A 23,120-nucleotide genomic window follows, 5' to 3' on the forward strand; every position below is an offset into this window, starting at 1 on the left:
ATTGACTCTCTTCAAGAGGAATCTTGATGAGTGGATGGGAGATCGTAGGTTTACCCCGGGTATCACTTCTGTGTCACTGTTAGACAGAGGCACAGTATACTAGCCTCGAAAAAGGGCATAGCAAAATTTATTTAAAATGGGTGGCGAAAGCCAAACACACTCTGGCTAGGCTTATAAATGCCCTAGGGCAGATAGCCTAGTATGAACCTATGAACCTATTTCTTCTATCTGTTTACACATAGGTTAGTAGGAAAAGTGCAATGGCATTTTCAGTCATTGTTAGTGGGATGTAAGTTAAACATTGGTAGGCACTATAAGCATAGGACATTCAATGTAAAATGGTGAAATGGAAAAAGTAATAAGTAAAGTTATTATATTAAAAAATTTAAATATATAAAGAAATTTTATAATTGAGATGTGTAAAATGTGTAACAACTTTATAATATGTGAGAGATGGTTTTCATTATGTGTGAGGCACCTTTAAGATTTGGGAAATTAAAGTTATAATTAAAAAGACTTAGAGAAAGCATATATACCAGGGTGCCTAGAGAGGAGTTGTGGTATTTTGTGAGGAAGTCAGGAGTGTCAGAGAAGTATGTAAGAGTGGTACTGGATATGTACGAGGGTAGTGTGACAGCAGTGAGGTCTGCGGTGGGAGTGACGGATGCGTTTAAGGTGGAGGTGGGGTTACATCAAGGATCAGCTCTGAGCCCTTTCTTATTTGCAATGGTGATGGACAGTTTGACAGATGAGATCAGACAGGAGTCCCCATGGACTATGATGTTTGCAGATGACATTGTGATCTGTAGTGAGAGTAGGGAACAAGTGGAGGAGACCCTGGAGAGATGGAGATATGCTCTAGAGGGAAGAGGAATGAAGGTCAGCAGGACTAAGAGAGAATATATGTGTGTGAATGAAAGGGAGGATAGAAGAACGGTGAGGATGCAAGGAGTAGAGGTGGTGAAGGTGGATGAGTTTAAATACTTGGGGTCAATAGTTCAGAGTAACGGTGAGTGTGGAAGAGAGGTGAAGAAGAACGTACAGGCAGGACGGAGTGGGTGGAGAAGAGCGTCAGGAGTGATTTGTGACAGACGAGTACCTGTAAGAGTGAAAGGGAAGGTCTACAAGAGGGTAGTGAGACCAGCTATGTTATATGGGTTGGAGACAGTGGCACTGACAAAAAGGCAGGAGTTTGAGCTGGATGTGGCAGAGTTAAAGATGTTAAGATTTGCACTGGGTGTGACAAGGGTGGACAGGATTAGGAATAAGTATATTAGAGGGTCAGCCCAGGTTTGAAGGTTTGGAGACAAAGCCAGAGAGGCAAGATTATGTTGGTTTGGACATGTGCTGAGGAGGGATGCTGAGTATATTGGGAAAAAAGATGCTAAGGATGAAGCTACCAGGTAACAGGAAAAGAGGAAGGCCTAAGATAAGGTTTATGGATGTGGTGAGAGAGGACATGCAGGTGGTTGGTGTGACAGAGCAAGATGCAGAGGACAGGAAGAAATGGAAACAGGTGATCCGCTTTGGCGATCCCTAACAGGAACAGCCGAAAGAAGATGATGATGATTAAAAGGAAGTGAATGTATTTAATTTATTAGCACTGTCATTAGGGGGATATAAAATGGCTACTGAATGGAATAAGGTTATTCCTTTGAAGGCTAACAAAGCCGAGGAACCAGAATGTGATTTGGAATAAAGAATTGTAGCCACAGCTGTGCTCTTGTTTGGTTTATTTTATTTTATTGAGGAGAATTCCTGTGATGTGTTTCCTGGCTTCGGCTGGGGACTGTGGTTGTTTGTTTCAAGAAACCAAATAAGCCACTAAAAAGTCACATGGCCATAGGATGAACATTCAGGCTCCACAGAGAATGGAAATGTGACCCAGTAAAGCAAGCACTGTGAGTTACTAACGCTGATTGGTACACAACTGTGCTGCTCATTTCATAACAAGTTTTAAAACAGAGTGCCAGGTTTGGTAAGAATAGAATAAATGTTTACGAATATACTTTGTCCTGTAAAATCTCTTGATATCAGTTAAAAATTTTCCACTTCAGGTATCTGAAAAGATGACAACCCTAGATACCTCCCACTTATCAAACACACACACACACACACACACACACACACACACACACACACACACACACACACACACACACACACACACACACACACACACACACACACTTTAAGTAGCAAAGATTTGGCTTAGCACATTATTTTATTACTGATTTTCAGTCAAAAACATTCACAACTGTACTTCATCATTGTGCCTGATTCCGAGTAAAAACAATATTAAATAGTTAATGTTTTAGAACACAACATTTTCAGACATGCTTGAGCCTTCTGTAAAACAAAACCAGGTAGCCTCAGTATTTGAGAAGTATTTATTTTTGTGAGATATCATTTGCACTTCTGAATGTATTTTTTAAAGAACAACTATGGCCAGAAACCTAACTAAAAAAGTAATTTGTGCAGTAATAATACATGTACGTCACTCTCACATCATTCTAAGTGTTATTTTCTAAAGACTAAAGAACTTTTTCCTTCATAATGACAATGTGAAGTCGAACTACTGACATTTTGTTTTGTTTCTCAGCCAATGTTGGTTCTTCCAGTGATGCAGTCTGCATTACCATAATGTTGAGTTAGAATGGCATTGCCCAGAATTAATGCTTTCTTTGAGTATCTCTAATACTACTAGATAAACACAGGCATTTTACAACTCCTGTTGACTTTTGTTGGTTACAAGCTCATAAGTAGATTTTTTTATTTTTATTTTTGTGGACAAACTGTGGCCATCCTGGTTCTGTGAAACATTTATGTGTCCTAGTTGTGGTTACTCCTTTCCAGTCACTGACTGCCTCTGTTACAAGTATTCATCTGTCAGTTATGCATACCTGTTCTGCCCACTTACCTGTGAATAACAGCTTGTGCTAGTATAGCTCAAGTACACGTCCTCAAGCTAGCGGATGTTGTGTAGGAACCACAAGCAAATAAGGCAACATTTCAAAGAAAGCTAGAATGATATGCATAGAGGTTGTATCGTTAGGTGCAGACAGGAAACTTACAGTGAACTACTTTTTATCTTATCAGTGTTTTTGCCCCCCCACACTTTATCCACCATCTTCTGTGTTCCATTGCCCCCACCACCACCACCACCACCATCTCCATAGTTAGGCAGACTCATTGTCCTATGGGCTGGATTAAAGGGGAAGAGAATAATATCTGATAGAAAAAACTTGACATTTGCCTGTATTTACCATGTACAACATTAATGTATCTGTGAAATAGCCTTCTGAAATGAAACACTGTTCAAAAATTGTAGTATAATTCAAGAATATCTGGGACAGAAGTAAGACGAACACAAACCACAGGCTGATAACTGTCTGGAATTTGTAGGCTCTACTTGAGTGGGAATATTCAGACCAAATGGCCCAGGAGGTGTTTATATACCGCCAAGGCCATGGTTAATTTCAGTGAAGGATTATAATTTGTTTTCCAGTGGGTCAGTGAATAACATTTTTCTTCAAATTTACTTTTGTAGATAATCTGCTGGTCTTGACTGTTGCAACACGTGAGACTGATGGTTTTAGACGGTTTATCAGATCGGCAAAGTTCTTCAACTACAGCATTAAGGTAATAAGTGAAAATATCTGATACAGAATGAAAATCAAACTTGGAGAGAACCAGTCATATCACATTGCTAGGCAGCAAACATTAACTGTTCATTTTAGTTTGTTTCAGTCTTTTGCCAACACATGTAAATAAATCTGAGTAGTACTTCAAGAACAGTGAATATTAGCAGCAGCATATCCTGCCACAGAACTATAAAATGGTGCTGGATTTGGGTTTCAAACCTCAAAGCAGTTTTAACCTAAATAGTAAATCTGTTTTTAGATTTGGATTTCAAGTCTGAAAGCAGTTGTATAACACATATAGTAATTGTGTTTCTTAACTCTTTATAGAACTATTTATTGGTTAACTACCCACACTGCAGAAAGGCATAGATTTTGCATTTCCTGTTGACGGCAGGTTTAGATTTTTGCATTTATGACAGCTATACCTTATTACTGCTATGTTTAAATAAATCACAGTACTAAAGACACCTCTATTTGTCTGAGGAGTAAACTTTATCTTGTTGGCTTTAAAACATCTGGTTACCCGAAGACATCAGGATCCTTTTGTTGTCTGTGTGGCACTGTTTGTAAAGTGTCGCATGTCAAGCCAAAACCAGTTAGCCACTTCATCTAAATAATTTATTGCAAACCATTTAAGTATGAAATTCAAAAAGTCACATGCTCCAAACAACGAGTCAAATAATCCGAGTACAGACATTGATACATGAATAAATGTACTAAACATTCGTTAAAAAGTACTGCTTTTAAACCTACAGATGAAAACTGTAAAGTATCCAGATTTTTCCAGCGATAAGTACTTGTAGTAAATAACAACATCATTTATATTTGACTATACCATGGCATTCAGCTATAATTTGTACTCTGTACCTCATGTAGCTCTGATAGTGCCTCATAATCCCTTCCTCTTAAATAAACTTCTGTACATTTTCTGATAAAGATGTCAAGTTTTTGGATCTTTTATTAATAAACTTAGGCTAGGGACCTGCTGCTGTAAGCAATGTAAATTGCACTTGACTATATTCCAGTTTGCTGTAATAATAATTTTATTTATCAGTAGTATCCACGTTACATTCTCTGCTTTTTTTTCTTTTGATTCAATACAGTGCAACAGCTTAAGACATTTATGGAACATCTTGTGAGTCTAGTTTATATTTTAAAATTTACATTAAAATGGTCAGCAATGGACATGGAATATTTTGAATATTTAAATGTTTAAATATTAAATTAAACAGGGGTTTAGAAGTATTTTACTTCCATTGATTTTAGGAAGACTAATTTCAGAAATTGTTATATTCATGCTTCTATTGGTCACTTTACTTTCGTTAAACATATTGTAAAAGGACAGAGAGTAAGGCTGTTGAGGCTTATTTCGGGAATCATGTTTGTAAGCGTCTATATCACGTTATCGAAATCTTACTACATCGAATCACTAAAGGTTGACCTCTAGTGATCGATGTAGTAAAACATCGAATAACGTTTAAAAAAAACAAAACAAACAAAAATAAAAACTAACTAGCTTAGGCAGGGGGGCAAGCCCCCCCTGCACCCCCACTTCCTACGGAGATTTCTGTTTACCTGCACAATGCTCTGCGCGTTCGATGTTGTGGTGCCGACAATATCAGCTTCGATATTTTCAGCTTTCGACATCGTGAAGTAGACCCGTTTGTAAAGGGATTTGAAACATTAATTAACATGTTTACAGTTAAGGCATCTGATCACCTTTTGAGTACTTCTGCTTTTCAGGTGGTCATTCAGTTTAGAACTAATAAATTTGCATCCATTTTAGAGGCCAGCTCAATGAAAGTGTTCATGATATTAAGAGTTTCTCCAAATTGCAGTTGCACGTTAGCTTTGGAATGCAGTGTGGGTAGTGATGTCATGGACAATTCTCAAGGGGTATTAGATTTGTTTAAAGCAGTAGGTCCTCAGCCTGAGTTATTTAATAAAATGACCAATAACGTGAAATTTATTTTGGAAAATGCTAGTACAACATTTGTATTGTACTGAACATAAGTAAAACAGGCCATCGCTTATTAAGTTTAAGGGCCTGCACTGAAAATGGGGATTAACCAGTCAGACTTTCCCGATAAACAAAAACAAATAAATAATAAGTAAAATAAATAAATAAGTGTGGGCGTTGTCAACAATGAGTGAATGTTAATACTGGCAGTTAAGTCAAGGTAGCAAAATCACAACAAAAGTATATAGGTATATCCAAGTTTAACTGCTAACAGTCCCAGAGAGTGGTGTATACCTTGTCTCATGAAACTAGTTTTATGCCATTTATTTTGTAAAAAATGATACATAATTTTAATGTAAATATTAAGAAACATGTTTATGCTATTAAAAAGAAGCAAACAGAAAATGCATTTATTCATTTAAAAAGGCATTCTGCAATTTGCATTTTTAGACAGTGCAGGAAGGGATTATGAAGCGTTGTTGGAACAGCATCAGAGATGAATTTAAAGTTAAAAGCCACAGTACATCCAAGCATAAATTAAATGGTATCTGTCAGAAATGTTTTAAAACATTAATAAGAATTCATAAAAAGACCCCTTACCCCCACGGGATATACAGGCCATGAGGAAAAAGGCTGTGTTTATTACAACTATACAGTCTTTTGCATTTCATAGACACAGACGCCACAGTGAAAAAAGACCTAATTTGCAAGTCCGTGAATCACAGTAAACTAAAGCAAAGTGCAGATGAGCCCTTCCTGCAATAGTTAACAATGGCTGCTACATCGTGTTAGCACAGGCTGCCATCCCTTGCAGTTACTGCCCCAAACACACAAGCACAAAGTAAGACTCTTACACACACACACACACACACACACACACACACACACACACACACACACACACACACACACACACACTTGCCACATACCTCATACCTGCTCTTGTTGTCAAAATGTCCATAATGTCTCCTTTTGCCCTGCCCTATTAATTCAAGGGTGATCACAGTTTGTCCTTAATGCCAGACATTCACGTTTCACATTTCCTGTTCTGTAGTAAATGCATGCTAGGGCAAATACTGCTGTCCTACAAGGTTGAGAGATGTGCCTAATGATTCTTGTCCCTTTCCCTCCTGCATCACAGCATGTTGCAGATATTGATTAATGCCCCAAAGGCTCAATATATAGCAAACTTTGCTGAACTAATGTAGTTAGTGCAGTGGGCTAATGCTGGGGTATTTTGTATAAATGGTGAATGGTTTGAATCCCTTTCCACCCACACGTTTTTAAACATTAATATTATTAAAAAAGTCAGTCTCTGGTGTTTAGTGGTGCCACAGAGCATTAACATCTTCGGTGGGAGGATACGTGGCTTGAAGGATGTTCTTCTTATTTCACTGTTGCAGTCATTACATTTGGGTAATCCTGCTGGCAGGCTGCTCTCAGCTGGCCTGAATTCCAAAGTCTTGGGCCCTGCGTCGGTTGCTGTCGCCCCTTCCCTAATGTCAGGTCGTCAGGGGTATAAAAGATGCAGCCGACGCCATTTTCTTTAGTCTTTCTTGCCGTGTGGTGCCCGAAGCAGAAGCAGTTCGCAAGTGCTGGTCGTCCGACTCCTGAGATTTTCATGTTCAAGTTTCAGATCCGAAGTCTTCAATAAAGCTAAGTACCCCGTTGGGGAAACTTTTTTCTTGCTCCAGACTGATGTCAGAAAAGTTAATAATTGTATTTCTTGTGGAAAGCAAATACCTCATAAGGACTTTCATTCCTACTGTATTCCTTGCCTAGGCCCTGATCACAATGTTTCAGGTTGTCGGTTTTGTGCTAGATTTAACCAACGCACTATTAAGCGTTAGTATGATTTTGCATTAAACTATTTTGGACGCAGGTTTAATTATCCAGAAATGTCGTCGGATAGCCATCCGACTACCGGAGTTCATAAAAAATGTAAAGAAAAGGAGAAAGATAAACTGCCGAGGCCCAAAACCAATGACGAAGCTTCTCCTAAGCCAGTCGCCGGTTCTCAGTGAGGCGCTTTCGCAGCCCCTGATGCCCGCTCCTTTAGAGTCACAGGCCGCTACCGACTCCCACGTGGAGTCGGCTATGCCGCTGGAAACTCAAGGTATTGGAGCCTCGGACGCTATTTCCTCAGATGGGTCCGGAGCTGCTGAGCAGGCACCGGCTTCAGAGTGTGTATTCAGACCTAAACATCTTTACATTAAACCGACTTCAGCTTCAAAGGCAAAGACTAAAGCACCTTCTAAAGCAAAGAAACAAACTCAAGAGCCACATGGACAGGCCTCTATGCCCAAAAAGCATATGCTCAAAATGGCCGAAGACTTGATTACCTTGATCAGGGGTTCCCATCCCCTTCCTGATAAGAGGCCTAGGCAAGAGACAGACTATGAATCTTCAGATCAGGTTTCTATTTTTTCTGATTCCTCTTCTGATCAGGAATATTCCCTTCCCCCCTATGAGGATTGTGATGCTGAAGAATCTATACCTTCAGCCTCTCCTCCTGAGGACTATTCTTTTGGGGAAACCTTGCATACCATGAGGGAGCATTTCCACTGGGAGAGCCAAAATTTTTCAGAATCTAAAAAGAAGCTCAGGGACTTCCTTTTACTACCCCAACACAGGCCCCTAGCCATTCCACCTGTGTTGGACATTGTAGATGATGTGTTTTCAGAGTCTCCCTGACCCCTCACTCCTTACCTCCAGCACCTGTTAAGCCTGACAGATATTACAGGGTTCCTGACTCTCATAAATTCCTTTTCAAAAAACCCTGCTGCAGACCCAGAAACTATTTCACAGGGTCCCAAAGGAGTTAAGGCTTCCGCTGCAAAAAAACCCTAAGATTCTAGGGCACTGGATAGATGGGGAAAAAGGTTTACACATCTGCTACCTTGGCTATAAGGGCCTTAAACTGTCAGTTTCATATGCTGAAATATCAGCAACATGTCATGGCATTGCTTAAACAGAAAATGTTATTAAATTCTGAATGTGCAGAAAGTAAGGAAATGCAGGATTTATTGCATGCAGCTGAACAAGTTGGAAAGCATACTTTGCAATGTGGTTTTGATTCTTTGGAGGCCTCCTGCAGGGCCGCAGTTACGGGTTCTGTAATTAGGAGGCATGCTTGGTTAAAGGAACAAAATCTGCCTGATCATGTCAAAGTTAAATTATTAGATGCACCTTTACAGCATGATACTTTGTTTGGTGTTAAGGCAGAAGAGGTGTTAAAGAAAATGGAGGACAAAGCTAAATCTATGCAAACTGTCAAAGATTTTTTACAAGTACAGCTACCCAGGTTTAGAAGACACTGGCCTACAAAGAATTGGTCCTTTCCTGTGTCAGACAGACCTCAAAGGGGCAGATCCAGATGCCTTAGAGGCAGATCCCAGGCGCAAGGTTCATACAGGTCAAAGCAATGGGGTGCTTCTACCTCCAAAATTGGAGAAGACAAATCACAACCATACAGGAAACAGTCCCAATGACTTCCCCCTGCCTGCACCAAGCACTTATCTCCTGGCAGCACCCTTAGGGGGGAAAATAGCACTTTTTTTTCTCAAAATTGGCACATGATAACCCAGGACAAGTGGGTTCTAAACATAGTGTCACAAGGCTACAAGTTCCACTTCCATACACTGCCAAAGGCAAAAGGTTGGCCAGATCTGCCAAAAAGTCAATGGGCAGAGGCACAAAAACAAGTCTCATCCCTCATGGACATAGGGGCCATTCAACAGGTACCAGAGCAGGGACAAGGATTTTACTCGACTGTTTTTGGTACCCAGAAAGGACAAGGCCTGGAGACCAATACTGGACCTATCTATTCTAAACACATTCCTGGGTATACCAAAATTCAAAATGTTGACTTTGCAGCAGCTTCTGCCCATGCTGGCAAGAAGGCTTGGCTTGTGACTTTAGACCTAAAAGAGGCATACCTGCATGTCCCAATCAGACAATCATGCAGAAGATACCTCAGATTCAAGGCTGGCTCAATGCATTACCACTTTTCTGCACTGCCATTTGGCTTATCTACTGCGCCCAAGGTCTTTACAAAGTGCCTGGCACCAGTAATTGCATTCTGCAGACAAAGGAATACAAATATATCCTTACTTGGACAACTGCCTAATTCAAGCAGAGAACAAGGACATTCTTCTACAGCATCCGGCGTTTGTGAAAAGACTTCAAACATTCCTAGGGTACACAGTCAACGAAAAGAAATCAAAACTAGTACCCTCTCAAGAGATAATATTCCTGGGTGCAAGCTTAAATACAACTGCCCAGATGGCTTATCTCATGCCAGACAAACAAAGGCAACTGACTACCTATTTCAAAATATTGGAAACAAAGGCCCAGTTATCTGCAAGAAAAATTCTGCAGGCTTTGGGCTTCATGGCTTCCTGCATCCTACTAATTCCATATGCAAGACTGCATATGAGGAAACTTCAATGGTACCTAGAAAGTGTTTGGACTCAACATTGCCACAGCCTGGAAACAAATGATTACTCTCATTCCCTGCCTGCAACAGGAGTTTTGATGGTGGGCGAAGGCTTGTCACCAGAACAAGGGACAGCCATTCACATTACCCCCAGCCAGGCAGAGCCTAACAGCGGATGCATCAGATTATGCCTGGGGGACCCACGTGGCAGGAAGATGCATACAGGGCACATGGTCCGCAAAGCAAAATGCATCTACATATCAATCAAAAAGAGATGCTAGCTGTTCAAAATGCCCTGACAGCCTTCAAGGACCTACTTCATCCGGGCCAACTACTGATAAAGACAGACAACACCACGGTCATGTGGTAGATAAACAAGCAGGGGGGCACACATTCTTATCCCCTTTGCAGGCTAACCATGGCTTTGTGGGACACAGCATTGACTTACCAAGTATATCTGCAGGCACAATTCCTGCCAGGAAAGGAAAATACTCTGGCAGACGAACTAAGCAGAAACCTCATGGATCCCCATGAGTGGCACCTGGATCCACAAGTCTTCAGTATGATAACAATGAAATGGGGATGCCCAGACATAGATCTGTTTGCCTCCCCTCACAACTACCAACTAAAAAGTTTCTGCACTAGGACTTATCACAGACAAGCATGGAAAGTGGACGCCTTATCTTTCAGCTGGAAAAACCTGTCAGTATATGCCTTTCCTCCACTGCCTCTCCTCCCCAAGGTACTCCTAAAGGTCACACAGGAGAAGCCAAATATGATACTGATTGCCCTAGACTGGCCCCATCAGTACTGGTATCCTGTCCTAAGGAACTTTTCTCAATGCCCAGCTTGGACCTTACCTCAAATACCTCGTCTACTGTCCCAACAAAACAATCAGATCCTGCACAGCCAACTCAGGACTTTAAATCTGGCAGCATGGCGGATAATGTAGTCATACAAAACACACCTCTCAGTAAAGCTGTGATGGATATCATTTTTGGAAGCCAGAAGACCTAGTACTAGAAAATCTTATGCTGGAAAATGGAAGAGATTCTGTGCTTGGAACCAGGCACAAGGAACTTATACAGCTGTACCAAACATTCCTCAGATTTTGCAATACTTAACTGAGATGCTGGACAAATGCCTATCTTTTTCATCAATTAAAATTCATACCTCTGCCATTTCGGCTCATTACAATGCAGAGCCACCACTCTTTTCTCATCCTTTATTAAGGCAGTACCTCAGAGGAGCCAAAAAATTTAAGGCCTCCAAGGAGATCACCAATACCTGCATGGGACCTCAACTATGTCTTGGAAAAACTCACCCTGCCTCCTTTTGAGCCAGCTGCTACGGCTGATATAAAGTTTTTATCTTGGAAACAGCTCTGCTCCTAGCAATAACTTCTGCAAGATGAGTTTCAGAGTTACAGGCACTCATGGCGGTGGAACCTTTCATCATTTTTTATCCAGACAGGGTCTCTCTGAGGACAAACCCAACATTTATGCCTAAGGTGGTGTCCAGTGTGGCTCTTAACCAAACTATTCATTTGCCAACTTTTTATCCAAATCCACAGAACAAGCGGGAGAGAATTCTGCATTCTTTGGACGTACACAGACAGAGTTTTCAGGAAGATAGAGTAATTACTAGTGGCATATGCTGCAGGACCACAAGGAAAGGCTATCTCAAAGCAGACTATTTCAAAGTGGATAGGCCACTGCATTCATTTCTGCTATTTACTGCATGGCAAGCCAGTGCCTAAGGGCATTAGGCTGCATTCAACCAGAGCTGCAGCCACTTCAGCAGCCTTTCTCAGGGGAGTACCAACTAAAGACATTTTAGAGGCTGATACTTGGAGTTCAGTGCACACCTTTACAAAGCATTATCATCTGCCAATCTACTCTAAATCCAGGGCAGGCTTTGCCACTGCAGTTCTGCAGGGCCTCATAGCCTCATAGCCGCTCCTAATGCTGTTTAGCTCCAGCCTCCCAACCATAGCTTTGGGACTCTACCCAAATGTAATGACTGCAACAGTGAAACACGAAGAACATAGTACAGATGTCCTTCAAGAATGCAACTGCAGTCATAACATATGGGTTGTCCTGCCTCAGGCAGCCCTCGGTCGGCCGGATTCCAAAGTCTGGGTCTGACGTCGGCTGATGTCACATTTCTCTCCGACGTCAGAGCGGCTGGAGTATATAAGCATCAGCCGATGCCATCTTCTTCAGTCTTTCTTGCCGTGCGGGGCCCGAAGCAGAAGCAGTTCGCAAGTGCCGGTCGGTCAGCTCCTGTATTCTTCAAAACCGAAGTCATCAAAAAAGCTTAAGTACCCCGTTGGGGACCTTTTCTTGCCTCAGCCGATGTCAGAATTTACTGAAAAAGTAAATAATTGTTTGTCTTGTGGTAAACAAATACCTCATAAGGATTTTCACTCTTACTGCCTCCCTTGCCTTGGCCCAGACCACGACGTCTCGGCCTGTGCCGCCTGTGCTCGCTTCAATAAGCTCACTCTCAGGTGCCGGGCGGAGTTCGCTGAAGATTTTTTTGGCGAAAAATTTGATTATACAATGCCGTCGGAACAACCGACAACGCAGACTCCTAAGAAATGAAAAGACCGGGACCGACATCCTCGGCCCGCGTCTTCCACTGACGCCACGCCAAAACTAACCGCGAGTGCCCCGGTTCCCTCTGAGGCGGTTATTCCACCGCTCTGAACCGAAGACACCGCATTACCAATACCTCCGATACCGGAGGCCACTCCGACGCCAGTTATTGATTTTCCTCCGGATACTGAAACCGAGGAAATGCCTGAGACCATTGCTGTTGATAAGGTCACTCCTGCACGTGGAGCGGCTAGGCCTCCCATGTCCATGTCTATCAAGGCCTACACACGTGCTAAGGCAGCCAGCAAGTCCAAGCATCTTACTGCTAAAACCTTACCTCAGCCTACTCCTGAAACTCAAATCATGTCTATGGCCGCAGATTTAATTTCCCTGATCAGAGGTTCCCAGGCCCATCCTGAGGGAGGATCCCAGCCTCCTCCTGATAAGAGGCCCAGGGTTGAACCCTCTGACCCTCTTCCTTCAGATGAAGATTCTGAGGACTCTGTTCACTCCGAAAGCCAGGAAGAGCCCTTCCAGACCTATGAGGATTCAGATGCAGAGGACTCCATTCCCTCGGCCTCTCCTCCTGAGGATATTTCTTTTGGGGAAGTTCTGCATTCCATGAGGGAGCATTTTAAGTGGCAAGGCCAGGAATATTCAGATTCCAGAAAGCCTTGAACCTTCCTTAAAAGCCCCAACACAGACCCTTAGCTATACCTCCTGTGCTTGATGTTTTGGATGATTTATACTCTGACTCCAGTGTTACCCCTGATACTCTTCCTCCTGCTCCTGTCAAGCCTGACAGATACTATAGGGTCCCAGAAACCCATTCTCATTTCTTTAGGGCCCATGCTGTTGATTTAGAAACAATTTCCCAGGGGCCTAAAGGGGTTTCAGCTACCACCTCCAAAATCCCTTTGCCTTCCGACAGGGAAGCAAGGTCCTTAGAGAGATGGGGGAAGAAGGTTTACACCTCCACTACTTTATCTATGAGAGCTCTCAATTGTCTCTTTCACATGTTTCAATATCAGGATTTCCTGTTAGATGATTTACAGAAAAGATTGGCCTCTCCTGAACCTTTAGATAGGAAGTCTTTGCAGGAGGCTGTGCATAATTCTCAGCAGGTTAGCAATCACTTTCTACAGTGTGGATATGATGCATTGGAGGCTTCATGTAGGGCAGCTATGACAGGGGCGGTCATTCGTAGACATGCATGGTTAAAAGAACAATCTTTACCAGATCATGTTAAGGCAAAACTTCTTGACGCCCTTGGAAAAGATCAAGCTTCTTGGTGCTAATGCTAAAGATGTGTTAAAGTCCATTGAGGAAAAAGCCAAGTCAGTTCAGACAGTCAAAGATTTCCTCCAGGTTCAGCCCAGATTCAGCAGGAACTGGCCTTCTAAAACTGGTCCTTTCCTAATCCTGAAAGATTTCCAAGGGCAAAACAGGCGTGCCCGAGGAAGAGGGCAATACAGAGGATCCTACAGGGGACGACAATGGCAACCAGCAAACCAAAGAAGTGTCACAGGGGTTTCTCATCTCAATGACTTTCCTCTAGTTCCGCTAACCAAGGAGCAAACAGAAGCTCCTTTGGGCGGAAAGTTATCTTTGTTTTCAAAAAATTGGCACAAACTGACAAAAGACAAATGGATTTTGGACATTATAGACCATGGTTACAGGTTCCATTTTCATACCTTGCCAAGAAAACAAGGCATGCCAAACCTTCCACAAAATCAGAGGGCAGAGGCTATCAAGCAAATTTCTCTGCTTGCTCAGATCAAAGCAATAGAAAAAGTTCCACAACAAGAACAAGGTCAAGGGTTTTATTCAAGACTGTTCCTTGTTCCAAGAAAAGAAACTCAATGGAGACCAATACTGGACTTGTCCGCTTTAAACACTTTTCTCATAGTACCAAAGTTCAAAATGCTGACTCTACAGCAACTCCTTCCCATGCTGGACAAGGGGTCTTGGCTGATTACTCTGGACCTCAAGGAGGCATACCTGCATGTCCCTATCAGACACAGCTGCAGAAGATACCTCAGATTTCTTGCAGGGCCAGAGCATTATCAATTCTCAGCATTGCCATTTGGCTTATCTACTGCACCCAGAGTATTCACGAAATGCCTGGCATCAGTAATTACTCATTGCAGGCTCCAGGGGATTCAAATCTACCCGTACCTGGACGATTGCCTCATACAAGTGGACAACAAACTAACCTTGACAAAAAACTTGAATTATGTCATACACTTGCTACAGGCTCTGGCATACACAGTCAACTTTCAAAAGTCAAGACTTCAGCCATCCCAGCAAATAACCTTCTTAGGAGCCAAACTAGACACAGCCTCTCAAATGGCTTACCTGACAGAATACAAGCAAAAGAAGTTAATCCATTACTTCAAAAGTTTAGCAAAGCTCACCCAGATGACTGCAAGGAGTTTCCTACAGGCCCTGGGTTACATGGCATCCTGCATTCTCCTGGTTCCACTAGCAAGATTACACATGAGAAAGCTTCAATGGTACTTAAAAAGCTTATGGTCTCAACACAGCAACAACCTAGAAGCAACTATTCCGCTCATTCCATGTCTTCAAAAGGAATTTCTATGGTGGGCCACAGTAAGCCAGTCAAACACAGGTATGTCGTTCAAAAAACCTCAGATAACACAGACCATGACCACAGATGCCTCAGACCTTGGATGGGGGGTGCACATGGAGGGCAGATGTATTCAAGGGCAATGGTCTCCAAAGGAAACACATCTGCATGTCAACCAAAAAGAAATGCTGGCAGTAATGCATGCCATCGAGGCCTTTGGACAACAACTTCAACAAGACCACCTACTAATACGGACAGACAACACCACTGTGATGTGGTACATAAACAAGCAGGGGGGCACTCATTCTTACCCCCTTTGCAGACTGACAATGAATCTTTGGGAAAAGTTCTGCTCAAGGACATATCATCCACAAGCATGGAAAATAGATGCCCTCTCATTCAACTGGAGCTCCCTGATAATTTATGCATTTCCACCTCTGCCACAGATGACCACAGTGTTATTAAAGATCAAAGCAGAGCAGCCGAAGGGGATCCTAATAGCTCCAGACTGACCAAGACAACACTGGTACCCACCACTACGGAGCAAATGTCACAACAAAACGTGGGCCCTTCCACAATGGCCCCAACTTTTGACTCAACACAACTTCAGGACAGTTCATCCCAACATCCAGACGCTACAGCTAACAGCTTGGGAAATCCCATAAATAACCTCAATTTACCTCTCTCCAAGGAAGTTCAGCGGATACTAACAGAAGCCCGCAGACCATCCACCAGAAAGGCTTACTCAGCCAAATGGAAGAGAGTCAGCATTTGGAATACCAACAAGGGTCATGATGCATCACTTTTGAGCATTCCTCTCATTCTGGAATACTTGGCAGATATGCTACATAACCGACTCTCATACTCTTCCATAAAAATACATGCTTCAGCTATCTCAGCTAGATACAACACTGATCCACCTGTGTTTTCACATCCTTTGTTAAGGCAATTTCTTAGAGGAATCAAGAATATAAAGCCCCCAAGAAAGGCACCAGTACCAGCTTGGGACCTCAATTTTGTCCTAGAAAAATTGACTCTATCTCCCTTCGAGCCAGCAGCTTCTGTGGATTTACAATTTCTTTCCTGGAAGACAGCTTTCCTGCTGGCCATTACCTCAGCAAGAAGGGTTTCGGAATTACAGGCCTTAATGGCAATACCACCGTTCATAACTTTTCACAGAGACAAGGTCTCCTTACGAACCAATCCTACCTTTCTGCCAAAAGTGGTATCTAGGGTTTCTTTAAATCACGCAATTCACCTGCCTACTTTCTTTCCCAATCCTGAGAACAAAGGGGAAAGACTGTTACATACCTTGGACATACACAGACAACTTCGCTACTACCTAGACAGAACCAAGACCAGTAGGAAGTCTGATCAGCTTTTTGTAGCTTACGCCCCTGGAGTACAAGGAAAAACAATTTCCAAACAGACAATTTCAAAATGGATTGGACATTGCATCAGATTCTGTTATTCCTTCCATGGAAAGAGTGTGCCAGCCAATATCAGACCACACTCCACCAGAGCTACAGCCACCTCTACAGCATTTTTAAGAGGGGTGCCTACAAAAGACATTCTAGAAGCTGCTACATGGAGCTCCATGCATACATTTTCCAAACACTACAACCTCCTTTATATTCCAGATCCAGAGCAGGCTTTGCTTCGGCAGTCCTGCAGGGATTGATAGCTACACCATCCTTTTCTTAGAACATACCACCTCCCCCAGCTAAGCTATGGTATTCAACCCATATGTTATGACTGCAGTTGCATTCTTGAAGGACATAGTACAGTTTTGTACCTACCATAAATGTAGATGTCCGATAGATATGCAACTGCAGTCGGGTTTTCCCTCCCTCCTTCCCCTCTATGCCTTGGGTCCACTCCTCTCCCTGTTATCCTTAGCTGGGGATATCTGTTATGGTGTATCTGTTTATTGCTTATTTATTGTCTGAAAACCTATTATTGTCTTCCAATTTGATTACAGCCTTCCTTGGAGGGCACCTGGCATCTGGGGCAAGAAACACTGAAGAAGATGGCGTCGGCTGATGCTTATATACTCCAGCCGCTCTGACGTCGGAGAGAAATGTGACATCAGCCGACGTCGGACCCAGACTTTGGAATCCGACCGAGGGCTGCCTGAGGCAGGACAACCCATATGATGTCCTTCAAGGATGCATCTGCAGTCCTTACAAATGGGTTGTCCTGCCTCAGGCAGCCCTTCGGTCGGCCGGATTCCAAAGTCTGGGTCTGGCCTCAGCTGATGTCGCACTCCACCTGACGTCATAGCTGCAGTTCAGCGGGTATAAAGGCATCAGCCGACGCCATTTTCCCCAGTCTTTCTTGCCGCGTGACGCCCGAAGCAGAAGCTGTTCGCAAGTGCCGGTCGGTCAGAACCAGAGATTGCTACTACCGAAGACTTCTAAAAAGCTAAGTACCCTGTTGGGGACTCTTTCTTGCCTCAGCCGATGTCAGAAAAAGTGAATAACTGTTTAACTTGTGGGAAACAAATACCTCATAAAGATTTCCACTCTTACTGCCTACCTTGTTTAGGCCCAGACCACGACGTAGCAGCTTGCCTAGCCTGTGCTTCCTTCAACCGACGGACTCTTAGACGGTCGGAGTTTGCAGAGGAGTTTTTCGGCTCCGCTTTTGCTTATATCATGCCGTCGGAGACTCCGACTTCACATTTAGCTAAAAAGCATAAGGAAAAGGACCGACACTCGCGGTCCGCGGTTTCGGCCGAAACCGCGGTTAAATAACCGAGTGTCTCGGTTTCGGCTGAAACCGAGTCCGCGGTTCTTCCTTCGGCCGAAAGCATGCCTCCTTCTACCGAAGCCTCTTCCAGCATGGCTGAATCTGCTACAGAAAATCCACCAGCTCTTACAGTTTCTCAGGATTTATCAGATACTATCCCCTTAGATGTATCTACTCCTGCACGTGGAGCTGCTAGGCCCCCTGCATCCATGTCAATTAAGGCTTTTGCCAGGGCTAAAGCAGTGAAATCAACCAAGACAGTGCCTGCTAAAGCCCCCTCTCACAGGCCTAGTTCTAGTACTCAAATGCTTAGTCTAGCAGAGGATCTCATTTCTTTGATCAGGGGATCCCAGCCTCACCCTGACAGGGCCTCTCACCCCCCTCCAGAGAAGAGGCCTAGAACAGAGCCCCCTGAGCCAGTTTCTACAGATTACTCCTCTGATGATTCAGAAAATACAAACCCTCCAGAAGGCCCTTATTCTCCATATGAGGACTCTGATGCAGAAGACTCCATTCCTTCTGCCTCTCCTCCTGAGGAATTTTCTTTGGGGAAACCTTGCATGCTATGAGGGAACAATTTCAATGGCAGGGCCAGGATTTTTCAGACTCTAGGAAAAGGCTTAGGACCTTTTTGCATTTGCCACAGCATAGGCCTTTAGCCATTCCTCCAGTACTTACAGTTGTGGATGATGCATTTAATGATGCTTGTACTGCTCCTGATACACTTCCTCCGGCCCCTGCTAAGCCCGACAGATACTACAGGGTTCCGGACACACATTATCACTTGTATAAGGCTCCTTTTGCAGATCCTGAAACTATTTCACAGGGCCCCAAGGCTGTAGCAGCTACCTCTGCCAAAAACCCCCCCGCCTCTGAAAGGGAATCTAGGGCCTTAGAGAGATGGGGTAAAAAAGTTTATACTTCTGCTACTCTTTCGGCTAGGGCCTTAAACTGTCAATTCCACATGATTCAGTATCAGGAATTTATGTTAGATCAGTTAACTAAAAACTGTCCTCGCCTGAACCTTTAGACCGAAAGTCTCTTCAGGAAATGGTACATAACATTCAGCAGGTCAGTAATCATTCCTTAAAATGTGGCTATGATGCACTGGAGGCTTCCTTTAGATCAGCTATGACTGGTACAGTGATCAGAAGGCATGCATGGTTAAAAGAGCAGTCCTTACCAGACCATGTAAAATCAAAGCTCCTAGATGCTCCCATGGATAAACACAATTTGTTTGGCTCCCCCGCACAGCAAGTGCTGAAGAAGGTGGAAGAGAAAGCAAAATCTGTCCAGACAGTCAAGGATTTCTTACAGGTCCAGCCTCCAAGGTTTAGTAGGAACTGGCCTTCCAAGAATTGGTCCTTTCCAGACACCACTAGAGCACAGAGAGGCAGGAATAGGCGCCCAAGAGGCAGAAGTCAATCCAGAGGTGCCTACAGGGGGCGTCAGTGGCAGCCTAACAACCAGCGAAGTACTGCCACAGATCCAGCCACTACCACTTCCACAGGACAATCACAGTGACTTGGCTCTGAAACCGCCTACCAGGGAACAACTAGAAGCACCCTTAGGTGGAAAGCTAGCCTTATTTTCAGTAAACTGGCATTACATTACAGGAGACAAATGGATTTTGCAGACAATAGACAAAGGTTACAGGTTTCACTTCCATACTCTACCAAGGAAGAGAGGAATGCCAAACCTACCTCCAAATCAAAGGACAAACGCTCTAGAACAAATAGACCACTTAATAAGGATGAGAGCTATAGAAAAGGTACCGTCTGTGGAACAAGGGCAAGGATTTTACTCCAGACTTTTCCTGGTGCCAAGAAAGGAAAACCAGTGGAGACCTATACTCGACCTGTCCGCTCTGAACACATATCTCATTGTTCCAAAATTCAAGATGCTGACCCTACAGCAGCTTCTTCCCATGCTGGGCAAGGAGTCTTGGCTGGTAACTGTAGATCTCAAGGAGGCATACCTGCACGTCCCCATATGACCAAATTGCAGAAGATACCTCAGATTTCTTGCAGGATCAGAGCATTATCAATTCTCAGCATTGCCTTTTGGCTTATCTACTGTGCCCAGAGTATTCACGAAATGCCTGGCATCAGTAATTGCTCATTGCAGGCTTCAGGGAATTCAAATTTACCCTTACCAGGACGACTGCCTGTTACAAGCGGACAACAAAAACAAATTAACAACAGATTTGAAAAAGGTCATTCATCTACTGCAAGCCCTGGGATACACAGTCAATATAAAAAAGTCAAGGCTGATACCATCCCAAAGGATAACTTTCTTGGGTGCAGAACTGGACACATCAAATCAAATGGCATCCCTCACAGCAGAAAAGCAGAAGCACCTTCCACTCTATTTCATGGCATTAACAACACAGAACCAGCTTACAGCAAGGAAGGTCCTGCAAGCCCTGGGTTACATGGCATCCTGCATAATACTGATTCCACATGCCAGACTACACATGAGGAAGTTGCAGTGGTACCTAAGGAATTTATGGTCTCAGCACAAGCACAGCCTAGAAACCCAAATTCCAATAATTCCATGCCTGAAGCAAGAATTCCGATGGTGGGCTCAGGCCTGTCAGTTGAACAAAGGACTGCCCTTCCACAGCCCTCAACCAAGCCAGACTATCACCACGGACGCCTCAGACCTCGGTTGGGGGGCACACGTGCTGGACAAGTGCATACAAGGCTTATGGACTCAAGACCAGCTGAACCTACACATAAATCAAAAAGAGATGCTGGCAGTAAAACTGGCAATTCAGACATTCAGACCATTTCTTCAACAGGGTCAATTGCTGATAAGGACAGACAACACCACAGTTATGTGGTATATCAACAAACAGGGAGGCACACATTCATATCCTCTATGCCGGATGGCAATGGACCTCTGGAATGTGGCCCTGAGCCTCAACATTCAGCTCCAGGCAATATTTGTGCCAGGAAAAGAAAATATTCTAGCAGACATCTTAAGCAGAACTACCACGGATGCCCACGAATGGATGCTGCATCCAGACATCTTCAAATCCATTACAAGGAAATGGGGACTACCAGAAATAGACTTATTCGCATCCCCACACAACCACCAATTGAAAAAATTCTGCACCTCTTCCTTTGATGCACAAGGTGCTATTGAAGATCAAAGAAGACCACCCAAGGATCATCCTGATAGCTCCAGACTGGCCGAGGCAGCATTGGTACCCATTACTGAGGAGTATGTCTCCGGAACACACATGGCCTCTACCCCTAGTCCCTTTACTGCTAACACAGAACAACTTCAAAACCCTGCATCCAAACTTGAAAACACTGCAGCTAGCTGCTTGGAACATTGCATAAGACAAAATAACCCAGATTTATCTCAAAGGGTTAAAGACATTATCTTGGAGGCTCGCAGACCCTCAACAAGGAAAACTTATTCAGCAAAATGGAAAAGATATCTCATTTGGAGTGCAGCAAAAGGAGAAAATGTATCACTGGTAAACATAGCTAACATCCTGGAATACTTAGCAGAGCTTTTCCACAATGGCCTGTCCTACTCCTCCATTAAGATTCATCGTCAGCTATTTCAGCAGAATACAACATGGATCCTCCAGTCTTCTCTCATCCTCTACTCAGGCAGTTTCTGAGAGGAATTAAAATGTAAAGCCACCAAGGAAGCCACCATTGCCTACATGGGACTTGAACTTTGTGCTAGAAAAGTTGACACTCCCCTTTTGAACCAGCAGCAACAGCAGAATTACAGTACTTATCGTGGAAAACTGCTTTCCTGCTTGCAATCACTTCAGCAAGAAGGGTTTCTGAATTACAGGCATTAATGGCAGTACAGCCCTTCCTTATCTTCCATCAGGATAGAGTGTCCATGAGAACTAATCCTACTTTTATGCCAAAGGTGGTCTCCAGGGTATCTTTAAACCAAGCAATCCACCTACCTACATTCTTCCCCAACCCACAGAACAGGGTAGAAAGACTACTACATACCTTGGATGTGCATAGGCAATTGCTACTACCTGGACAGAACCAAGAACAATAGAAAAACTGACCAGCTTCTGGTAGCATATGCAACAGGAATGGAAGGAAAAGCAATTTCAAAACAGACAATCTCAAAATGGATAGGAAATTGCATTAGATTTTGTTACTCTTATCATGGAAAGACAACTCCAGAAAACATCAGACCTCACTCCACAAGGGCTACAGCCACTACTACAGCTTTTTTACGAGGAGTAGCTACCAAAGACATTTTAGAGGCTGCTACTTGGAGCTCCGTGCATACATTTGCCAAGCATTATAATCTACCCTTATACTCCAGATCCCGAGCAGGTTTTGCCACTGCTGTTTTGCAAGGGATCTTAACTACACCATAATCTTGCTAGTACCTCCTCCCCCAGTTTGGCTATGGTATTCTACCCATTTGTAAGGACTGCAGATGCATCCTTGAAGGACATAGTACAGTTTTGTACCTACCATAAATGTAGTTGTCCGAGAGGTATGCATCTGCAGTCAGGATTACCCACCCTCCTTCCCCTCTGTGGTACTCCTAGGGTATTTGCCCATCTTGTAGCTAGCTGGGGGAATCTATTATGGTGTATTTGTTTGTATATATGTATATACATGTTTATTTCTATTTGCTCTCTGTTGTTTGGAAACATTTGCATTTATCCAAATTTAGCCTTCCTAGAGGGCTCCTGGCATCTGGGGCAAGAAACACTGAGGAAAATGGCGTCGGCTGATGCCTTTATACCCGCTGAACTGCAGCTATGACGTCGGGTGGAGTGCGACATCAGCCGAGGCCAGACCCAGACTTTGGAATCCGGCCGACCGAAGGGCTGCCTGAGGCAGGACAACCCATTTGTAAGGACTGCAGATGCATACCTCTCGGACATCTACATTTATGGTAGGTACAAAACTGTACTTTATGACTGCAGTTGCATATCTATCGGACATCTACATTTATGGTAGGTACAAAACTGTACTTTGTGTACACTTACCATAAATGTAGATGTTCGAGTGTATTCACTGTTGCAGTCCAGGTTACCCACCCACCATCCCCCTTCTTTCTGCTGGAACTTATCTTTCCTTCTCTGATTTATACAACCTATGTGGTGTATTTGCTTGTAGATGAAGGT

At 43.4% G+C, this 23,120-nt stretch overlaps 1 protein-coding gene across 1 annotated transcript in view; it reads left to right on the top strand.

Annotated features, from left to right (window-relative positions):
• The window catches only part of PLOD1 (procollagen-lysine,2-oxoglutarate 5-dioxygenase 1), a 1,142,395-nt gene that overhangs the window by 300,656 nt on the left and 818,619 nt on the right, over positions 1-23,120 (top strand). The window contains exon 2 of the mRNA XM_044063038.1: positions 3,551-3,642. Coding sequence (XP_043918973.1) covers positions 3,551-3,642 — 92 coding nt within the window. The remainder of the gene's footprint in view (positions 1-3,550; positions 3,643-23,120) is intronic.

The sequence above is a fragment of the Protopterus annectens genome, chromosome 2.part1, assembly GCF_019279795.1.
Source record: "Protopterus annectens isolate FY-2018-M chromosome 2.part1, PAN1.0, whole genome shotgun sequence".
NCBI lineage: Eukaryota > Metazoa > Chordata > Ceratodontiformes > Protopteridae > Protopterus > Protopterus annectens.